Raw genomic sequence first — 24,042 nt, forward strand, 5'->3', positions numbered from 1 at the left:
TGATTCATTTCCGATATTGATGAAGGTCACCACGAAGATCCCATATTCACAACTTGGCCCTCACCTGAGGCATGGTGAACCTCAGTTAAATTCACCACCAGTCACCCCTCTCCAATGAGAGAGAAGGTTATGGTCCTTTGGTCTGTGTTGACTTTCATAATCAATTCTTGTCTCAGCTCCTCTGCTGCTGAAACTATTTTTCATGAATTCAATATCTTAACATTTAACTATTGGGGCTCCTTGATTTACAATATGAAATATGAACGTTTCCTTGCACTTACAAATGGCTATTTTGTTTTGTCTTTTATTGTGTCCCAACTTGCGTACAAATTGACTTGCAAATGGACAAGTACAGAAGCTGAACTTGCATCAAGTCTCATTTAACTGTACTCCCACCCTTGCTGATGTACAGTGGCTTCTGGTCAAGCAAATTCTTGATTTTAAATTGTCATCATTGTTTCAAAACTCCTCTGTGGCTGCATCCTTCTCAACCTTGTAATTTCCTCTAGTTCACAACAATCCTCCAAGATATGCCTATTCGGGTCACTTCAGCACCCCTAGTTTCAACTGCTGCATTATTGGCTCAAAAACCTTTGTGAGAGATGTGGATTCAGGCATGTGGACACTGCTACCAGTACTGTAGAAAGCAGATCAATACCATTCAGAAAGTCTATACCTGAATTATTCTGGGATCAGGATCCTAAAAAATAACATAACTAGGGAAGTTGAGAGATTTCAAACTAAAAATCAAAATTAGAAGGATGAAATAAGAGTAGAGGACGGTAGTTAGATAAAAATAGTAATATAATAAGTAAATGATAACAGAAAGAGCTGGAGCATAAATCTAAGAATAAATCAATGTAAGGAGAAAGATTAAAAAAAATACATAACTAAAGAAATGATGCATGTAGCATTAGAAACAAAACATATGAACTAACAGCACTAACAGAATTAACAGAATTAAGTAAGCACAACTGAATAGTTATTACAGAGATGTAACTGCAGGATGACATGAATTGGGACCTTAATGCTGAAGCATACACGACATTTAGGAAGGACAGGAAAAAGTGGAAGGACGGCTTTATTAATTAATCACGATATTAGTACAATAGAGAGAGATGGCCTTAAAAGATGCAAAAGCACTTCGAATAAAAATGAAAGGCAAGAAGTCACTGTGGGAGAGTTGTACAGGCTCCCGATCTGTAACCACATGGTAGGGCAGAGTGAAAAGAAAGCAATAATAGGAGCTTGCCAAAAAGGTATTGCAATAAGCATGGAGTAATTTTAGTCTACATATGGAGCTGAGAAAAACAGCAGGATAAAGGTCGACTAGATGAACAGGTCACAGAATGTCTTTAAGATAGTTTTTTTAGCATAGCACATTCTAGTTGCAAATAGACAACAGGCTATGCTAGACCTGAAATTGTGCAATGAGAAGGGATTAATTAATAATCTCATAGTGAAGGTGCACCTAGGTGCAGTGATCGTAATAGGAATGAATTTTATATTTGGTTTGAGGGTGAGAAGAGTGGATCCAAGACCAGTACTTGAAATCTAAATAAGGCAATTATTATGATATAAAAGGAGTGTGAGTTAAAACAAAATCACAAATTATTTAGGGGATAGACAACAGACATGCACTGGAATATTTCAGAACAGACGCATTCTAAAGAGGTGGGATGGAACTCGCCATCCAAGTTAACTAAAAAAAAGTCAAAGATAGTATATCAAATGTAAGCATAATGCATATAATTATGCCAAGCCAAGTTGCAGGCCATAAGACTGAACCAGAAAATAAAGATCAGCAAAGGATGATTAAAATACATATCAGGGCAAAATTACAGCACAGTAGAGCATGAGAAAACTACCTAGAAATAAAAAAAATAGCTAGCAAGAACTTAGAAGAATATTTTGTTTTTTATAAAGTGGTTATAAAATAAATCTGGGTAAACATTAATAAAAATAAAGCAGTTAGAAGATAATTTGAATAGCAATGTTGCATCAGTCTTCATATAGAGGTCAGCTCAGTTGGTGGGATGGCTGGTTTGTGATACAGAGTGATGCCAACAGTATGGATTCAATTCCCATACCAGTGGAGATCACCAAGAAGATCACATCTTCTCAACTTCGTCCCTTCTCAAGCTGTCACACCCCTCAGATTAAACCACCACCAGTCATCTCTCTCTTTCTCATGACTCAGCAGCCCTTTGATCCTATGACAACTTTACCTACCAGAAACAGCTTGTAATTAGGAAATAGAAAAAGACAGAGGAGCTCAAACAAATTACAATAAGCAGGAAAGCAGGACTGAATAAATTTTTGAGCTATGTTTGACAAGTCCTGATGGACTTCATTCATGCATATTTGAAGAAGTGGAAAGTGTGACAGTTGATTGTATTATTAGAAAATTAAAAGTATTCTCGAGATCTGCAAAAAAGGGCCATGACACTGGAAGATAACAATAGCGTTTATGCAAAAGGAACAGGGACAGAATGTAGAAAACTATTTTTATCCGTCAAGGGGAAAATGTTAGTAGCTATTATTAAAGATATTATAGCAGGACACTTGGAAACATTGGACAAGGTAATCAGGCAGTCAACATGTTTTCTGAAAGAGAAGCCAATTTAACCAATGTAGTGGAGTTCTTCAAAGAAATAACATGCTATGGATAAAGGGGAATCTGTGGGTGTGTTGTATTCGCTAAGATGTCACATCGAAGGTTATTACAGAAAATAATAGTTCATGGTGTATGGGATAATATATTGGCATTATGGCGGATATTCTGGCTGATAGGAAACAAAGTCAACATAAAAAGCTAACTTTCTGGTTGGCAAACAGCAATGAGTGGTAGGCCGCAGGGATCAGTGCTGGGACCTCATATAACTGACTTTGAAAGAGGAATTGGCAGTGTAGTAGCTATACTTGCTGATGATACAAAAAACGGTCATTAAGTTATACAAAAGTAGGAGTTCATACTTCGAGAGACCACATCTGAAGTATTGTGTACAATATCAGTCTCCTTATTTAATGATGCATGTAAATGCATCAGAAACAGTTCAAAGTATGTTTGCTGTACTATAATGTGGAATGGCTAATTAGGCTGGGCTTGTATATGGAGAGATAAGCAGTCACTTGATTGAAACTTACAGGATCCTTAAAAGTCTTGACAGTGTGGATGTATAGACAATCTAGAGAAAGGGGTTATCAAATTTCTTTGGAGCAGTCTTTCTGAAAAGATTAGGGAAGCAGAGTCCTGATTTTTTTTTTAAGGCACAAATTCTTGTTAGGCATGAGGGTGTGAGGTTATCAAACAGAATGAAGATTTGAGGTTACAATCAAAATGTAGCCAGTACCTCATACCTAATGATTCCCCAAAACCTGTTCACCAGCAATAAGGCACATGTCAAGACTGTAATAGAATACGTGTAGCTCAAGCAACACTGATGTCACCCATGACAAAGCAGCCCACTTGACTGGCAACACATCCACAATCATTCATCCTCTTCACCACCAGATACTGAGTAGCAGCAGTGCAAACCATCTATAAGGCTCCTTAGACAGTTACCTCTCAAGTCAATGACGTCTACCATCTAGAAGGACAAAGGTAACAGGTATACGGGAACACCACCACTTCCATGTGCCAGCCATTCCCCCCCCGCCGACCCCTCCAAAAGGCCATCCACCACCCAGACTTGGAAATATATTGCCACCCCATAAGTGTCACTGGATCAAAACCCAAGAACTCCCTCTCTAATGGCATTGTGGTTTACCTACACCTAATGACTTGCAGTAGTTTAAGACAGCAGCTCACTACAATCTTCTTATGGGCACTAAATGCTGGCCTACTTAATGATTGCCACATGCTATAAATTCATTTAAAAAAAAACAATATCCTACTGAATGTCAGAGCTCGTTTAAGGGACTGAATGGCTTTCTCCTGCTCCTAATTTATATTTAAACATAGTTAAAAATAAGGAATCGACTATTTAAGACAGCTGAGGTGAATGTTTTTTCTGAGTCACGTATCTTTGGAACTCTCTTCCTCAAAATACAGTGGAAGCAGAGTCTGTGAATATTTTTAAAGCAGCAAAATGCATTAAATGGCAGAGTAAACACCAGGGGCCAAATGGCCTACGTCTTCTCTGAACTCATTTGTTTGTATTGGCGGCCACAGCTTCCGTTGGGATTAGCATCTCCTTCACCTCTTCCTCTCTCCATTTTGCTATCCTTCTTGAAAGATTCCAAATTGTAACTCATTAATCTTGGTCATTTTATTTTCCAGATGTGACTAAGCATCATATTTTGTTTGAGCACCTTGGGATCATTATTATGAAGAAGGGGCAATATAAATCTCAGTTGCTATTGTAACATGTAAACTCTCTTCTCACTGTAATATCCGGATTTTAACTTAATGGGCCAAGAAACCAAAATATATATCTATTCACACCTTTACACTGCCTAATAAATTAAAAATTGCTTGCTTTGAAACAAACAACATCAAATCCTATGACACCAGTAATGTATATTCTCCAAAATCTATCAAGATACCCAACACTATGTGCCAGTTATTCCAGTTTGTTCAGTTCCTGACTTTAAAAACGCCTGCTGCATTTCTGGTTTCAAGGAGAGACTCTTACACCTTTACACACTTTGGTAATTTTTTGCAGCTGTCTATTAAACACCTTTGGCATACATCTGACAAGATTCAGCTATCACAGCAGATTGAGCTGGAGGATAATGAAAATATACATAAATGCAGAGACAAATAATTCGTTGAATGTACCCAACCAAATGAAAAAAAGATAACACAAGGCTTCTAAGGCTGGTTAATCAACTACTTCAGTAAGACTGCAGTTTGCATGAATAAATTAGCTTCATTGTTAAATTAGACTAACAGTTTAATTAGGCCAGGCTTCAGTTTTCATATGAAAACATTGTTTTCAAAGCTTCAATATGAACTTTGTACTCACTTTTGGCAGGTCAGCAGCAGACAGCTTATCCTGTTCATCAACTAAAACAATGACATCCTGAAAAACAACAATTCTTGAATTTAGAAAATGAAGCATTCAATGCTTCTCATTCACTTTCCCTGTGGGTTAGAAAGTGCTGGAGATAGAGATTCAATAAATTAAAAGATAAAAACTTGGATTCAAATTTCTTAAAATGCTCAGGCATCTTTATTTGTGGACGCACTCCTGTAACAGAAGGACAAAGGAAGAAATTGCTTAAGCCTGCAGTGTAATTTCACTTCAGTTCATCACCAACTCACCCGCCTCTCCTAAACAAATAAAATCCACAAATCAAAAGAAATCCAAGAAAAATCTCATTTTTCTGTTAATTCCATTCTCTCACATTCAAAGAGGAAACACAAAAAGAAGCCCAGTTACTGATCCAGAGATGTTTGAGTCAATGCTGATTGGATACTGAATACATGAAATGGAGGCAAAGGCATCTCAAAAATGCTCAACTTCAGAATCTATGCTTAAAACATTTTGTTAAGTTTCAGATGAGGCACAGTGCTGGACGTACATGGAAGAACTACATAATGTTCTGATCTGCAACATACCTGGTCAATATGCTATACTCAAGTAAGCACATTATCAGGAGAAATACTATTTTCAAAGATCTCATCATTGAAAAAAAGTGTTACTATGTCAGGTCTAATTACAGAGTCTGGTCAAGATATCTAACTTTACAAATGCAGAGTGACATAGGCATTAGTTTAGGCGGGTTAATAACCTTCGGTTGTCAGGTTGGGTTGATTTGGTATTTAAAAGCTGATTTGTTCTGTATACAAAAAAAAAACACTATTACATTATTTACACAAGCTGAGTGCCTTTTAAGATGGACCCATGTCAAATGTATGAACCGCATTCTACACAACAGAAGTAATACAGGAACCTATTTTGTGCAAAAACACATGCAAAGTAGATTCATTGGTGATAAAAATGCAACAACTGAGTTATTTCCATTTTCTTGCTTCATCTTAAAGACAGTGCAATTTCTGTGGATTTAAGGGTGACAGGTAACCTCTGTTACCTATTTCCATGCATGCCATCTTAAAAAGTAATCATGGATACGATTTTTAAAAAATCATACACCCGTCTGTGTTCACTGCACAGCAAATGAGCTCAGAACCTGACTGATATCAGTTAGGTCACAGCTGGAGTACTGCGTGCAGTTCTGGTTGCCACACTACATTAGACTAGTTTTTTTAGATTAGATTCCTTACAGTGTAGAAACAGGCACTTCGGCCCTGCAAAACCATTCCGACCCTCCGGAGAGTAACCCACCCAGACCCATTTCCCTCTGACTAATACACCTAACACTATGGGCAATTTAGCGTGGCCAATTCACCTGACCTGCGCATCTTTGGACTGGAAGGAAACCGGAGTACCCGGAGGAAACCCACGCAGACACGGGGAGAATGTGCAAACTTCACACAGACAGTCACCCAAGGCTGGAATCAAACCTGGGTCTCTAGTGCTGTGAGGCAACAGTGCTAACCACTGAGCCAGGTTGGCTGAGGTATTTTTGCAAGGAAGATAGATTAGATAGGTTGGAATATTTTCCTTAGAGTAGGGAATACTGAGGTGAGGGGCATAAATAGGGCAGATAGGAAGAAGCTTTTATTCAATTAAGGGGCAGGAACTTTCTAGGAATTTTTTTCACCCAGAGAAGTGTGTGTATGTGGAACTCACTGCCTAAATGGGCAATAGAGGCAGGAACCATCACAAAACTTTACTGGTATTCCAATGAATACTTGAAATGCCATACCATCCAGTGCTATAGACCAAGTGGTAAAAAAGTAAAAAACTGGTGCTTAATGACTGACATGGACATGATGGGCCAAAGAGCCTCTTCCCAGCCGGTAACAATCTATGACATTAAATGAAGACTGAGTCCTCTTTCAAGTATGGCCTTCCTAAATAACCCTCTATAAAAGTTTGAAAAGATACAGTACTTTAAACGTTACAATATTATGACACAATAATACAGTAATTTCCATGCAGAAAAATATCTTTATACAAGATAAATGACAAATGCAAATCACCTTAATTAACTCAGGAATGTGATAAGCGTCCAACAAATTTCGAATTCCTTTGTAGATATTTGCTGGAATTACTACATCCTGAAAAAAACATTTAAAATTAACTGTTATTGAAGGAAATAGCTGGAAATTCTCTAACTGGAATTATTTGAAATGTAATTTGCTTCTTCAACTCTAACCATGTCAGTAAATGAGATCCTAGTGTACTTAAAAGCAGCAGTTCTAAGTATAATAGATACATGTCAAACATGACATGCATTATGCAGCTAAAATGAAATTGTACCATCTTGTTCAACTGATGGAAGTATTGTCTCAAATGCTCCTCCTTGGCCTGCACCTCAGAGTCACTCATGCTGTCAATCAAATTATAAAGAAAATAGCCAACAGCTTCTGTAAGAAAGAGGGAAGAGAAACAAGATAATCGAGCCACAAAATTATTGAGATTGTTGCATTATCAAGACTAATCTACCACAAATCGTTTGTCAGGGCTCAGGATTCTGTATCTGAGATAGCAACAATCATCAATGAGGCATGTGGATAGTGCTGCTCAGCAGCATATATACAGCAAACAACTCAAATGAAGGAAGCTAAATAGAAGTTAAACGTAGAAATCCCATGAATGTTCACCAACATATTGTCCAATGTCAATATTTGGCACAAGCATGTTGTTTCTCAGTAAATCCATAAATTTCTTAGTTTAAGTTAAGATGATCAAAAGCTACAAATACAAAAAACATTTTAAGTTTTAGATTAATAAAAAAACTCACATAAAACAGAAAGATACTGAAAGGTTTTCTGACTACACACTTTAAAATTTTTCACTATAAAAAAAAGCAATCAGTGTACTCCTGTCATCTCTCGAGCCCCATCATTAGGTAGAACGGATTTGTGGGCAAGTTACAATCAAGGAAATTGAAACACTACCAGTCGGTCCTGGAGAATTCTGGCAATAACGCTCATCTTTGTACAACAATTCTGTTATCTGAAAAAACAAAATAATAATATATTGTAGGTGGAAGTAGTACGCAAGAATAAGCAGTGTTGGAAATTGTATTTTCTAAATAACAAAGCACTTTTCTACAAAGGTATTAATCAACACTATATTGTGGTTTTTCATCTGTAAAATGCTGGACAGAACAGCGTCCACTCAATAGCTGACTTTCTTTAGGAAATAAAACTGAACAAAATGAGACTATCTCCCAATGACACACATGCTTTTACCACAAAATTGTATTTAACCATCCTGATACTAAAGCACCAACTAGGTTATAGAAACATGAATAGTCAGTGTAACCTTTAAATGCATGTCAGTTTTAAATTAATTGCAAAGGAATTTGACAGGTTAAGTATTCATACAAATTCAACATTTCAACCTAGCAGTTAATCAATGATTTATTAAAAAATGGAGCAAGTTTTAAACACAGAAAATTTAAAGTTTTATGCCTATCAAAATTCTAGCATAATTGAATGATTAAATTAAGTAATTTATATTCATACTTCTGATAGGTCATTACAGCCGTCAATTTATTTATTTCCCAGCACTTACCTTGGCAAGAAAATCAAAATCCTCAGACCTGCAGAGGGCAGCAAAACATAAAGAATTATATTTCAATTATATTTATCTCAAAAAACACTACAGAGGACCACGAAGAGCAGAACTACCAAACAGCTTTAGAAGTCCTGAAACAAAATGTCCAATTACACTTTCAACAACATGGCAAATTTCACGAAGTACTGCATCAAAATCAACATTATAGTTGGATTTTAATCATCAAAAAATACAAAAAAGCTTGCCTTTAAAACTGTGTGGTTTATTTTATGCTTTTGGTCATGTATTAAAGGGAAAATTAGCAGTAACATGAATATGGTACAGGCTAGAAGCAAGATGGACAATGACAGTAACAAATAGGTAAATGAACAGGGTTAGCAACTACAACACAGCATGGACTAGGACTGTCCAGGTTCGATCACCCTCTGCCATTCCCATAATCTAAATAATTAAAATGGCTTTTTAAAAAAATTCCAATTGCCTCATCGGCAGCTTTATAATATTAGTTATTTGTTAATCTGTCATTAGAGTGCAGGTTCATGTTGTGGACTTTTGCCAACCAGTTGACCAGGTGTGCAGAGGACGACAATTTGGTTACTTGGATCCAAAATTGGCTCAGTGGCAGGAAGCAGAAAGTGATAGTCAAGGACTGTTTTGACTGTAAGCATGTGTCGAGGAAAGCACGATTCGACACAGATCAGTGTTGGCATCCCTGCTGTTTGTGGAATGTGTAAATGATTTAGAATTCAATGCAGAAGGGCTGATCAGTAAGCTCTCTGATAAAACAGAAGCTGGTTGGGTGGTGCAATGTGAGGAAATCTTTATATCTCAGGAGGATATTGTCAAGCTGGTCAGAAAGGTTAATCAGTAACAAATGGAATTCAATCTGGTAAATGTGAGATGGTGCACATTAGACCACAAGACATAGGAGCAGAAATTAGGCTATTCAGGTCATTGAGTCTGCTCTACCATTCAATCATGGCTGATAGGTTTCTCAACCCTATTCTCCCACTTTCTCCCGGTAACCCTTGACACTCAAGAACCTATTTCAGTCTTAAATATACTCATGACCTGGCCTCCACAGCCTTCTGTGGCAATGAATTTCATAGATTCACAACTCTCTGGCTGAAAAGTTTCTCCTTGTCTCCATTCTAAATGGTCTTCCCTTTACTCTAAGGCTATGCCCTCCGGTTCTAGTCTCTCCGACCAATGGAAACATCTTTTCAACATCTATCCTGACCAATCAGTATCTTTCAGTTAGATACCCCTCATGCTTCCAAATTCCATCGAGTATAAACCCAGAGTCCTCAAAACATTTCTCAGAGCTTAAGCTTTTCATTCCTGGGACTATTCTTGTGAACCTCCTCTGAACATATTCCAGGAGCAATACATCCTTCTTGAGATATGGGGCGCAAAACTGTGCACAATACTCCAAATTGGGCAAGGTAAGTAAGGCAAGGGACCACCTGATGAACTGTAAAACCCTGGGAAGCACACAAGATCAGCAAGACTTTGGTGTGCATGTTCACCAATCTATCAAGGTCGCATGGGTTAAGGTGGTATATGGAAGACTTGCTTTTATTAGCTAAGGCAGACTTTCAGAGCAGGAAGGTTATGCGAGGACTGCATAAAAACATTGGATAGGCCCAGCTCGTGCACAGTTCTGGAATCCACATTATGGGAGGGATGTGATGCAACTAGAGAAGATGGTGAGTAAATTTACCACGATATTACCTATAAGGTTTAGGTTTGCATAGATGGGTTCTTTCCCTTGGAGGAGAGGCAACTGAGAGGTACATCATTGACATATATGAAATTGTGAGGGGCATAGACAGGAAGGAATATTACCCTTTCACAGAGTATTAAATGACCAGAGGCCATAGATTTAAAATAAGGGGTGGGGAGTTTAGAGGAGATATCAAGAAAAATCAGAAAGATGTTGTGAAACTTGAAAGGGTTCAGAAAAGATTTACAATGATGTTGCCAGGGTAGGAGGATTTGAGCTATAGGGAGAGGCCGAACAGGCTGGGACTGTTTTCCCTGGAGCATCGGAGGTGAGGGGTGACCTTATAGAGATTTACAAAATTATGAGGGGCATGGATAGGGTAAATAGACAAAGTCTTTTCCCTGGGGTGGGGGAGTCCAGAACTAGAGGGCATAGGTTTAGGGTGAGAGGGGAAAGATATAAAAGAGACCTAAGGGGCAACTTTTTCACGCAGAGGGTGGTACATGTATGGAATGAGCTGCCAAAGGAAGTGGTGGAGGCTGGTACAATTGCAACAATTAAGAGGCACTTGGATGGGTATATAAGTAGGAAGGGTTTGGAGTGATATGGGCCAGGTGCTGGCAGGCGGGACTAGATTGGGTTGGGATATCTGGTCAGCATGGACGGGTTGGACCGAAGGGTCTGTTCCCATGCTGTACATCTCTATGACTCCATGACTCTAACCCAGGTGGTGGGAATCTGAAACTCAGCGCCTGTAAGGATCGTAGAGGCAGAAACCCTCATAACATTTTAGTAGTATTCAGATGCAGACTTGCGATGCCAAGGCATAAAAATGCCATGGCTGAAAAATGGAATTAGAATAGTTAGGCAGCTATTTTTAACTAGCACACATGGGCCTTTTACTGTGCTGCAGAACAACTTTGGACCCCATACCTTCGGAAGGATGCATTGGCCCTGGAGAGGGTCCAGAGGAGGTTCATGAGAATTATCCCAGGAATGAAAGGTTAACACATGAAAAATGTTTGAGGACTCAGGGATTATACTTGAAGTTTGGATGAGGGGAGATCTGATTGAAACTTACAGAACACTGGACGGTTTGGACAGAGTGGACGTTGGGAAGATTTTCATTGACAGGAGAGACGAGGATTCGAGGGCACAGCCTCAGAGTAAACGGAAGATCCTTTAGAACAGTGATTAGAAGAAACTTCTTTCCCAGAGAGTAGTGAATCTGTGGAATGCATTGCCACAGAGGGCTGTGGAAGCCAGGTCATTGAGTATATTTAAGACTGAGATAGATAAGTTCTTGTTTGTCAAGGAGATCAAAGGTTACAGGATGAAGGCAGGGGAATGGGGGTGAAAAACTTTTCAGCCTTGATTGAATAGCAGATCGGACTCAGAGGGCCAGATGGCCTAATTTGTGCTCCTTTGGTGTGTCTCTAAGACACGAACCAGTTGAGCTCAAACTGCTCTAGTTAATACTGGTTACCATATTTCCAAATACCACTTAATTGTTCCTTACCATTTTCATTCAATCAATTTTGAATTTAACCAAAGGTAAAATTTGATCGCTCTGCAGTTTGGCAGCAAAACAGAAGTGAGTGCAAATTCACATCCTTCAAAGGCCTTTTATAAATATGCACTTGAAACAAAAACCTTGAATACCCATGAGACAGAACCCTTACTTAATAATTGCAAGCATGTGTGTTCTTTATTTATGTTAAATTTGTTTTTTAATCCTCTGAAATGCAAATGAGAATAAGTCACACATTTCCAATCTGTGCCCCTGTTCTAAAATTAAATGGGAACGCTTAGTATTCAAACAGAAAGGCATATACTTTAATGCAACCAACGCACTGCAGTACAAAACTATTAAAGATATATTTGCAAAGGCAAAGTTTTGTTGATTAATTAAAATGCTTGTTACATTGAACATTGCATTTAAGATGACAGTGCAGCCAATTATAGCTCATTTGTAAAAAAACTGCAAACCTTAGTTTTAACTATTTTCCAGAATCTCCTAAATCATAAGCATATAATCTGACATAAGCATAGTATGTTTTTACTTTAAAGGGAAGTGGCAGTGGGTAAAGGGAAGACCCTTGAGAACAGTTAGAAGAAACTTCTTTACCAGAGAGTAGTGAATTTGTGGAATCCATTGCCACAGAGAGCTGTGGAAGCCAGGTCATTGCCATTATTTTGTGTAATTCCTGACTGATAAAATTTGCCAGGTTGTTCCGAATATACAAGGAGAAAGAGAGGACTGCAGATGCTGCAGACCAGAGCCAAGAGTGTGGTGCTGGACAAGCACAGCAGGTCAGAGGAGCAGGAGAATCAATATTTTGGGCATAAACCCTTTGTCAGAAATAGATGTCGATTCTCCTGCTCCTCGGATGCTGCCTGACCTGCTGTGCTTTTCCAGCACCACACTTTCAAGTTTGAAATATACACAGAATAAATTTATGTCTTCTGGAGCACGTACAATTCAACTGAATGCCCCAGGCCGATGTAGCTCTCTCATTCCTGGTCACTCTCCTAAAGATCTAATTCACCTACCACATTGAGAGAATGCTTTTACAATAAAAAAAAGTTCAGCTTTCAAAATAAGATGTTACATAGCTGGGATTAATCCGTTATGTCATTTTTCAAATGTTTCTCTAATCCAGCCATCTGTTTTTGCAAATTACCAGTCTTTGCTAAGCTTCCATTCCCCTCAATCTCGAATCCACTCCTATCTTTCTCATCCTTCGATTCTCCTTTTTTTCTATTACCTCAGACATGATATATCATCAGTCCTTGAACTCTCTGCAGTCTTTTGGTACTGCAAATAACCCATCCACCTCCAACATCTCTCCACCATTATTCAGATCAATAGGTTACTTGAATACAGCCATATCATCTCAGGCAATGGCCCTCTTACAACCCACATCACCACACTGGATGATTCCAAAGAAGCTACCCCTGGGCCTTTTCTTCAGATCTTCAGGATACCACCCAATGTTTAAGTTGACTCTTGTTTTTCTTTCAGAGCACTCTGAAGCTTCCTAACCCGCATTTGTGGCAGAGATGTTTCACTCAGTTAGATTATCTGCAATTTGTTGCTCAGTTAACCCGAACAGGCATTCAACTTCATTAGTACCTATCTCCGGCATGGGTTATTCAGAGCCTGTTTTACAGAAGATGAAGTCGATTTTGCAAGAATGCTATCGAGCACAATATTGTCTGATTCAAAGTTAGTTTGGTTGGTAGCATATACAATAAGAATACACACATGTGGACAAGATATGTATTTGTGATTGAAGAGATTGGAAAGATTCAAGAGCTTGATCGATCTATTTTGTCAGTAACGTGTTTCATGTTGGTATAGAAAATAAAAAATGCAATAATGTCACAGGTTGAAGCATATTTATCATTTCGAATATTTGAATGACCAAACATTAAAAAATTTAACATAAATATTTGTGCTTCATTGGAGTATGGTATTGTACATGCTGGATCAATTATATTCATAATATACAGTATTATGGGCTCCCAAACAATTCATATTCATTTTTTTGAAAATGTTATGAACTTACCTTTTGAATCCCAAAATAAGACTGCCCCTGAAACTGCTCAAATCCACTGCTGGGTTTTCTGGTAATGATACTACCAAGAGAAAAATATATATTGTGAATTTAGAATATTACAAAGTGAAACAGCAACACCACCATAGAATAATACTCTATTCGTTGTTTTCAACGCTCCTAATATATTGATGATGATCAGATGATAAGGATAGAAGTCGCATGAGAAGCCGAGCAGAAAGTTAGAAATTTGTAGCAACTGGTCATAGATGCTATATATGTAAGATCAATAACTTATATTGATAGAATTAAGCTTATTTAACATTACATCAAAAACATCAGTTTTTGTATAATTCAGTACTTTTTAAAAAATTGATAACATTCATAACATATCATGTATACCAATTCTTACATTATTTCTTACTTTGTATTTACATTTTATGATAAAATTTTTGAAGCTGCATTTCCTCAAATTTCCTGCTGTTATTGCAACTCCATCAAAAATGCTGAAGAAATCCCAGCCAAACAAAAGCAGCTTTAAGGAAATTTTTGATGTTGTGTTTAAGATAAAGCTTTTTTAAAAAGAAAAGCAAGATCAACATACCACAAATTGTTTAACAATTTTTAAAATCCGATCTGGTAAAATACAGATTATGTAGAATGTTATAATACTTACACATAGAATAAACCTTGTCCAAATGTCCATTTAAAGCTTCTGTTCTGAGTTCAGAGGCATAAAATCCAACTGTGTTGACCAGACATCCATTTTCCTTCATAAATAAAGCATCCATCATGTCTCCACATTTCCCATTCTTTAGCTGACAACATCGACTTCAACTAATTAATTAAGCAAATTTCTGTTATGCAAGAGGCACTCATTTAAAAGTCTTGCTAATGTGCCAAAGCTTGTGTTTTAAGTATCAACCCAACAATTCCAAAACACATTCTTTATGCGGTTACATGCATTTAGTACCAGCATTGCAACTTAATCTTGGTTTTTTTAAACAAATTTTAACTGTTTAATACAATCAAATTCAGACAAACAGCTGCACATCAAGTTAATGAATGAAATGAAAAAGAATGATTCAGAAGCACTCCCTGATGATAGATCAAAATATTCCATATATGTTACTAATTTATAATCTTAGTCAATTCTTACTGCCATGTTTCTGTAGGCAAGTTAGATTGTGAGGAACTAATTGTATCCTGTCATTTAGCCTAGTTATTGATATATTTATAGATTATACAGACAGCTGATTTGTGGATAATGGTTCACCAACATTTTTGTGAATCAAAACGTGTTACCAGTAGTATTATACAAGTCACAGTTTCAGATCCTTTGCTGTTTATAGTATGTATTAATTACTTAGACTTTAATGCAGGAGGCATAATTCGGGAATTTCCAGACCAAAATTGTCGACTGCTGCAACATATCAACAGTTTGCTTGAGTGGGCAGAAATTGGCAAATGGAATTCAACCTAGGACAGCGAGTGGTTACGCATTTGGAATGGACAAACAAACACGGAATAACCAATAGGGAGGGTACTGAGAAGGGGAGAAAAAAGCAATCAACTCGAGTCCTTCATGTCCACAGGTTCCTGAAGGTGGCAGGATATATGTGGTATTAAAGAAAGCATATGGGGATTCTCTTCTTTATTGGGAGAGCTATTCAATAAAAGAAAAGCAGGATGTGATGCTGGAATTACACAAGCCTCAGATGAAGCCTCAGCTGGAGCTTTGAATACGGTTCTGACCACCACAATACAGGAAGGACATAATTGCTCTAGAGAACACACGAGATTTACCAAAAATATTACCAGGCTTGCAAAGTGCAGGTATGAGCAAAAGGTTGGAAAGGCTATGGATGCTTTGCTTTCAAAGGAGTCTGGGGAGCAATTAAATGGAGGGATGCAAACTAATGAAGGGCTGGAAAAAGTGGACAGAGATGGTTTCCCCTAGTGGAGAGATCATTTAGAGGAAGCACAGATAAGGTGATTGGTGGAAGGATTAGAAACATCAGGATTGGTTTTTCCCCCAGAGGGTAGCGGACATCTGGAATTCACTGCCCACGTTTGGGAGTTGAGGCAGAAACCCTGAACTCATTAAATAGGAACTTGGATCTGCACCTGAGGGAATGTAATCGACAAGGCTACAGACAAGGTACTGGAAAGATCATTTATTCAGCCAGTGCAGACAAATTCAGTCCTGAATTGGTTCTTTCTGTGCTGTAACTGTTCTTTGGTCATATAAATCACAGAATGGTTATAGTGCCTTTCAACTCATTCCACTTATAACAGTTCTCTGTCAGAAGTACAAAGTGAATTCCACTCCTGTCTTTTCCCTAGTGACCAAGCAACCTTTTTTAAAATCTTCACAAACATCAAATTAATTTTGAAAACCATGATTGCACCTGCCTCCACCACACTCAGGCAGTGCATTTCCATTACTAACCACTCGATACAAAGGCATTTCCTAATGTCATCCTTGTTTCTTTAGACAATCACTAACAATTTACAATTTTAGTGGAAGCAAGCTCATATGAAGTGAGCTTGCCTCAGGATATTTTAACTTCCCTAAGGTTACATATGATGTAAGTTATTGCTGATTAAGAGATATTGTTAATACAAACCTCAAGCTGGATACGAGCTGTCTCAATGCTGTCAAATGCCGACTGCACATAATTTGCGTAGGTCTCTACATCAGGTTCTACTCCTAGATTCTGCATGGCCTTCAGTACTTCTACGATCCCTGAAAATTAATAGCCATTTGTAAATCGAAATATTAGCTGTGAATACATCTGACTGGGGCTTATTAAATAATTTTCATCTCTACCTCCTTCGAAATATTCAAGTCCATCACCCATTATTTTCACAAATTATTTTACTTGCAACACAACAGTGGGAGTTTTAATGGAAAAGTTCAAACCAAATTTGAAACCTCCAGTTCCATTTCAAATAGACATGAATGCATTGTTGCAAGGCTTGATTTCTATTTACAATGAAGGGGTTTAAGCATGGTGAACATACAATCGTGTCAAATTTTGTCGTAGTTGTCCACCTCCAAGTGGTGAGCATAAAAATTTATTAGAATTTGGATGCTACCAATCGTGATTAACAATTGCAAAGAAAACTGACAAATTTGACATACATCACCAAATTTGATGGCATCAATAAATTGAGAAATTAGCCATGTGCTGACAAAATGAATTACATAAAAAGTACCTTCAACATATCTCAATAGTCCTCAAGAAATCATGTGCAACAAAAGATTACCTCCCCAGCAATGCCCAGATAGCATGAAAAAAAAATTAAAATGAATTAAAATGTCAATGGACAAAATGTTAACAAATGAAACTGAATGCAAGCCAAAACAAAATGCAACCAAATAGGACAGAAAAATTGTTTCAAATGAAAACAGTTATAAAATGTTTTCAAAGCCATGAAGTACTTGGAAAATGATTTGGTGCACAGTATTTGAATATTGCTGCATATTGAATATTTTCATTTTACACTCATTAGGACAAATGCACAAATACTTGCTGTGACTGTTTGAAAATTGATGAAACATCTCCAAACGTTTGAACATTTAAATAAGCTGCTTCATATTGCTACTGTGCAGTGGCCACATGAGTGGTATTTTCCATGAACAGGATGCTGCCATCAACCCAAAAAGATATTTTGCATACCACTTAATAAGGAAATGTTACAAATAAAGTTCAGTAAAAGTGTGATGCACATCCAAGCAACTGACTGATTGAATCAAACAACTTGCTTCTTCAGTTGTTCATAATAATCCAGGCTTACAAAATCAAAACAGAACATCAACTGTTAGGCACAATTTTGCAACTGCCAGCATATACTGACCAACCCAGGCATACTAACAGCCAAATTACCAATACATTTTTGATAATCTACTGACAATTGCAAGTAGTGTCATACATTCAGACACAGGGATCTAGTCTCTGCAAACAAATATGTGAAATCTGCACGTTTTTTTTATTAGCTGGGAGGCTGGGAAGCCTGTAATTCGACAAACCTCCACCAAGGCAATGCCTCAGCCAGTGTTAACTTGCTCACCAATCAACATGCTTTTGTCCCGAGTTTAACATACCTCAAAGTTGGCCTGTTTCTAATTTGTCTTTATAAGTGCTGGATGAAAAAGTTCAGCAACACTTCAAAAGTGGAATGAAGTGCTGTATTATGCAAGATGCAACAAATAAGGTACAATCTAGATTAGTGATGCCGGTTGAGAGATAAATATCAACCAGGTCACCAAGACCTTTATGTGTCTTGCTGGAAAAACAGCATGGGTTGCTATACCTCTCCTAAGTGAAGATACAGACTGTGGTCCAATGTTTCATCTAAACCTAACAAAGTTAAAAACGAAGTTAAAAGACATCGTATAAATGTAACTTAGGAAATCCATTATTTGCAGCAATACTCAAAAAAAACCTTTCTAGTCAGTACAGTCAAGATCAAGTTAATGGATGCCACTCTCAAACTGTTAAGCACTGCCATCAAGACTTGCCATGAATGCTATGCCCAGTTCTACATAAAATGCCAAAGGCCAGAGACCCACAACATTAATCTGCAGTTTTAAAAGACTGATCTTTGAATTTGACAATGAAAGTCTTGAAAGAAAGCAACAGAGTGAAACTCAGACATTCAAGACAATAAACAGAATAAAATAGGTAAATCTGGACCATAATCTCAACTAAATCATAGTAGAAGAACACGGTGTCACAGGTTCAAACAAGCAGCAAGATCAGAAATGCTGTGTTTCTCGTTGCAAGTAATCAGTTCGTGGATCTGGCTTCGAGTTTGTCATGCAAGTTAAACCAAAGGTTAACAAAAGCAACATTTGGGTAAGGTACTAGGCTATCAAGTGGGAAAAAAGATGGAGGAGTTTTGATGGCCGTAATAATGTTTCAGCTCTAATTTCTGACCTTGGAAATATTTGCAGATCAGGAGTGCCAATCTCAAATTATATTGTCTACAAATATTAAAAAATGAACAATTTGGGTTAATAATAACTTTACATTTTCCTGAGCACCCTGTTTCTTTTTGGGCAAGAATACCTTTTATTGAGCTGAATAAATGTTTTTATTCAGAATGGTGAGGTACCCAATTTCAAACGAAATTGTAAATCAACAGGTCAAGAGAATTTAAAACACACTTTAACTGCCACTGCCCAATCTGTTCTGAACCAGCTTTGAAACAAATTTTCTGAGAATTAGCGGTATATAAAATGTCTGCTTTATCTATTGTCTCAGCTCAGAATCAAGCCCTCTTCCATATTTCACCTCTAACTCCTTATTACTCAGTGACAAGAGAGAAAAACAATCGCAATTCAAAAATATACAGGACAATTAAAGCTGCCTTCAATTTTAAATGCTATTTTCAATTTAACTGGAAAGATGACTTCAAACACAACAAAACTTTACAGCTCTCCTTCCTCTTAAATCACATCAGAAGCAAATGTAACAATTCTGTTATTAGGAATGGACTTGTCAGCTTATGCGACATCTTGAAGTAAGGCAGCATATGCTGTTCACAGCTCATCAGCTACCTCTGTCAGTTATTTGTAAATGTAAAATTTGCTTAAAGCTCTTCTAGCCTGAAGTGCCACCTTTAGAAAGTAAAGTAGCCTTCAATATTTTATGCAGTGCGCTACATTGCTGATAATCCAAAGTGATTTCCCTTTGAGCACAAATGTCTATGTGGGGCTAAGTCACTCTAAATTAAAGTCACAACACTTTTTTCCTATTTTGCCCCAGAACAACTTCATATTTATTTTTGCATTTATGCATTACTATATTTTGTGTGGGCAGGAAATGGAACAGTAAAAACGTTAAGGTGAATGAGCACATGCTTGCAGAGTATTTTGTACTTGAAAGATTACTTGTCAAATTAGTAAAGAAGGGCCACTAAGGCGATATTTACTAATGACCTATCTACATAAATATACCACCAATTTTAAGCTGTGAACCTGGATTGCTTTATATAGCAACAACAGATGTTTTGGTATTGATTGAAGCCCAAATGGCTATTCAGGCTGGTGTGCTCTGGATTCAAACAATTCAATCTTTTTATATCTTGAGGTCTGCACGCTCCTCATGGTTACAAAAATTGCATTGCACTATCGTGCAATTTATGAATTCAAGTTCTGCTTTATGGCCTCTCTCTCTAGCTGAAAAATACTTTTACATATATATGTAGATCAGTGTTTCATTCTTGTTTTGCCATTGAAAACAATTATGTTCAAGTTCCCTCATAATTTACATCAGCAGCCAAAATCTTGAAATTCCGAGGCAGATCTTATTTGCTAAAGAAGAATGTTTATATCATGTTAAAAAAAATTTGTCAGCTGCAGTTACATTCACTCAGCTGCCACTCAATGTTTCCACTTAATCTAAAAGTAATGACGTGACAGTTTATTTGCAAAGAACTTCTCCATCTAATGAAAAACTGCTGCTAATTAGCAGTACACAAACAATTAAGTCAGTAACCTCTGTCGATAATGACGCTCATAACTACAACTACAGAACAGATGCAGGATTACTAATCACTGTCTAAGAGGGAATTAAAAAAAGACCTTTTCACAGACTCAAAGCTCGTTCAAAACAGAAGCCAGTCAATTAAATTTTATTTAAGACCTTGTAAACAAAAGAAAATCCAGACAACTTCATAATGCACACAAATTATTTCTACAGTAACATGAGGACATGCAACAAACCAGAATATGAATTGAAACTGCAGTGCTTGGAAGAAAAACATCTCCAAACTGAAATGCCCTTATTCAAGCATCACTCCTCCCTCCTGGAAAGAGAAAAATTACTTCATGTGTAGAACCTGTGAAGTAAAATTTATTAATTTCACAGTAGTTTCCAGAGCTATAATTTTACTGACTTGTTAAAAATCATTTCAATGAGCACTGTATGGTATTTGTGCACAATACACTGGTTATGAAATAGTTCAACCATAACATTACCATGCACACAATTCTTTTCATAATACTTGGGCTATTTAAACCTTTCTTAGATTAAGTCAGTTTTTCAACAAACACATTAGACCAGGTTTATGAAAATTGCTAAATTACATCTGCACCAAATTGGGAAGATTGTAAGGACGCTGAGCGAGCTATACCGACCTTACATTTAATTCTAATGCATGCTTGATACAATTGGTATCACAAATCTGCTCATTTCATCCTAATACTTGAATTTATACATTCCATTCATCTCAGCTGATCCCAATGACCCTGAATAACCCACCCAAACAGAAATCAAATCTTCATCCAGGTTGGCAATTTCAGCAACTTGTTAACAAACACTCAATAAGCTACACAAATACTTGTTTTGTCAAAATTGAACATTTTAGTTATCCTAATTCTAAATTATTTTCAAAATATTTAGTTCATTCATTGCTGTCACTGCAATTTCTTCAAATTGTATGGATGACTAAGTAAAATTTCCATGCAATTAGCACATGGTGAAAATACTCTGTAATGTTACCCCTTTCCAAATTTCGGATTGTAAATGGGAAAAAAAACAAATCTGAAGAACAGAATCATTGAGTCATTTTTGGCACACGAGCCAGCCATTTGACTTATCGAATCCATACCAGTTTGCCCTTGAAAAATAAGCCCCACTCCTCTGCCTGGTCCCAACTGCTCTACAAGTTTATTTTCTTCAAGTGCTCATCCAATTTCCTCCAGAAATTGATTGTTTCTATATTCATCATTCTACAAGCAGCAAATTCCAGGTTACCACCATTCACGTACAAGCAAGACAAATGTTGAGAAGCAGTAATCTGAGCAAATTCAGGTTGAAAATTATGTCACAAGCCAGGTCCTCGTACAACAGCAAAATGCATCCAGTAAATGGAATTTTTCTTGAAAGCATAACTGCTATTAACACATTAAATAGGCCTTGTGACAACCATGTCACAAATAATGCATTTAAATCAAGCAGGCTACGCAGTCCAAACTTCAGACAATTCTGTCCAACTCATTTCTTTCAATTATAAAGAAAATCTGCAGATATTCTGACATAAAAAATGCAATACTTTCTATCCCTCAATATATGTCATTTCTTAGCTTCCTTTACATGAGAAAGTAAGCAGGTGAACTGCCCCCAATTCAACACCTCAGAACTTGGGCACTCTCCAAAGCGAAGACTTAATTTGGAAGACCAAGGTGCAAGAACATATTGAGGTAGACCACCAGACTCAACTAGAATGATATTCTTGGAGCAAACAACGAAGTTTTAAAAAGCAAAATAAATTTTCAAAAAGGTTTTTCTGCGTTTTCTTGACTACGTTAAATGTAACATGCAGCCTAAAAGATTTCAGCTGCTTCATCAATGACCATTATCATATTACACAAAAGAATAATAAACCAGTGACAACTTGCTGCAAAATAACCCCAAAGTTTGGAAATATTAAAATCAGTTCATTATAAAAATGCAGTTCATGAAACTATAATCAGATGCAAATATATTGATTCCCAAATAAGTGGGATTCTAAAGATTGTCAGTGGGATACAAATCAGCAGGTTGGTGAGGAAACATTGCACATGATCAATGCAACAAGTCAAGATAGCAATGCCGATATTGGTTTAAATACCATTTTTCCAAATGCATCGCATTGGTAAACAGATTCTACACATCAACCTGAAGACAACATTTAACATTCATTGCTTCCAGCTCTACTCTACTTAACTGACACTTCCATCTCTGGTCAAATATCTATCCATGACAGGCGGTTTTGTTCTTGGCTGTTGTCACAATAATAATAAAAATGTTATTTAAAAAGCAGAATTTTGGTTGAACATCTAGTAGTTTGAACAGCAGAGACCAACATTTTTTCTGATTCTTTGTAAGCTATTACTTCCCATTTAATATATTTCGTGATGAGTATTTTCAAAAAAAATGATTTATCAAATGTTCAAGGCTAAGTGCTGCTTCTTTTTTTCACATTTTATAATTCTGACAAGCATTGGAACAGATGTGCCTTCAACTAACAGTGGTGAAAAGCAGGTATGGGAAGAAATGACAGTTAAATTAAATAACAAAGAGCTGGAAGCAACAAGCTTTCATATTTTCTTTGTCTGATGTACAGTGTCTAGGCTGAGACATGCGATACACTTCATAATATTTACTTTTGAGCTTTACAGTCTCTGAACAGACATAAAATGTGGATGACAAAATAAAGTCAAAATTGGCTAAATCTGTATTTTACAACTGAAATATAAAATTGACATTTTTCAAAAAGATATAAGTTCATAAAGATGTTGAACCCCAAGATAATTTAGTTTCACAAGACAATGTTACCAAAAAATCCTTCCTTGAATGTATGAGTGACATTGAATTGCTATGAAATACAATTTTCTAAGAAATATTAAAGCACCTGAAGATGACTTACAGTCACATTAGGGAACTGGTGGTCAGAAGTAAATATGGGTTCCTCAAATATGCATGAGAATAATCTCATCAATTAAAATAAAGAATGGTGGAAACGCTAAATGGTGACTGCTTGTCAGTATTTATAGCAAAGGAAGAGAACATTATGTCAGTTGAACACAATTGCAATCATTTATTTGTTATGAAAAAATTGATCAAATTCAAATTTGGAATTCTGCAATCTATACTAGCATTTAAAATTACTGGATTATAATAAAGGTGGTCTGATATCGACAAACAACTAGTTCATGTGCATGCTGGTTCTTGGCAATTGAGGTCCGAATGGATTGGATATCTGCTGCCTTTGAAGCATTCAGAGGGAACAATCATTTTGTTCAGTTCGCATCTAATACAAGATTTTGCACAATGACACAAAGAACAGAAGATCGAATGATTACATGATTTGGAAATAATCCTGAAACAGAAACAGGTGTCAATTCAGTGGAAGGATTAACAACATCAAAATGAGGATGAACACATTTTTAGTAGGTTTGGCTATTACTGCAGAATACAGAATTTGAAAGAAGTAATGTCTGAATGAATCCAAGGAATGCCTAAAGAACAGTTAATGTGTGCTTCTGGTGTGAACTGGAGTATCATTATGCAGGAAATTGTGCAGAGCAAGGGCCTTGAAATGACAAAGAGAATTGGGAAGAACAGGTCAAAGTTAAAGATGAAACCAAAGAAATTATACA

General features: G+C 36.9%; 1 protein-coding gene across 1 annotated transcript in view; it reads right to left on the reverse strand.

The window, feature by feature from the left end:
* lrpprc (leucine-rich pentatricopeptide repeat containing) overlaps positions 1-24,042 on the reverse strand; it is a 144,324-nt gene that overhangs the window by 62,872 nt on the left and 57,410 nt on the right. The window contains exons 12-19 of the mRNA XM_043695628.2: positions 16,517-16,635; positions 14,563-14,656; positions 13,899-13,968; positions 8,598-8,625; positions 7,976-8,033; positions 7,335-7,441; positions 7,055-7,132; positions 4,971-5,027 (exon numbers count right to left, since the gene is read on the reverse strand). Of these exons, the coding sequence (XP_043551563.1) occupies positions 4,971-5,027; positions 7,055-7,132; positions 7,335-7,441; positions 7,976-8,033; positions 8,598-8,625; positions 13,899-13,968; positions 14,563-14,656; positions 16,517-16,635 (611 nt within the window). The remainder of the gene's footprint in view (positions 1-4,970; positions 5,028-7,054; positions 7,133-7,334; positions 7,442-7,975; positions 8,034-8,597; positions 8,626-13,898; positions 13,969-14,562; positions 14,657-16,516; positions 16,636-24,042) is intronic.

The sequence above is a fragment of the Chiloscyllium plagiosum genome, unplaced genomic scaffold (genome assembly GCF_037043375.1).
Source record: "Chiloscyllium plagiosum isolate Xiang-an unplaced genomic scaffold, Cpla_swu_hap1 HiC_scaffold_10, whole genome shotgun sequence".
NCBI lineage: Eukaryota > Metazoa > Chordata > Chondrichthyes > Orectolobiformes > Hemiscylliidae > Chiloscyllium > Chiloscyllium plagiosum.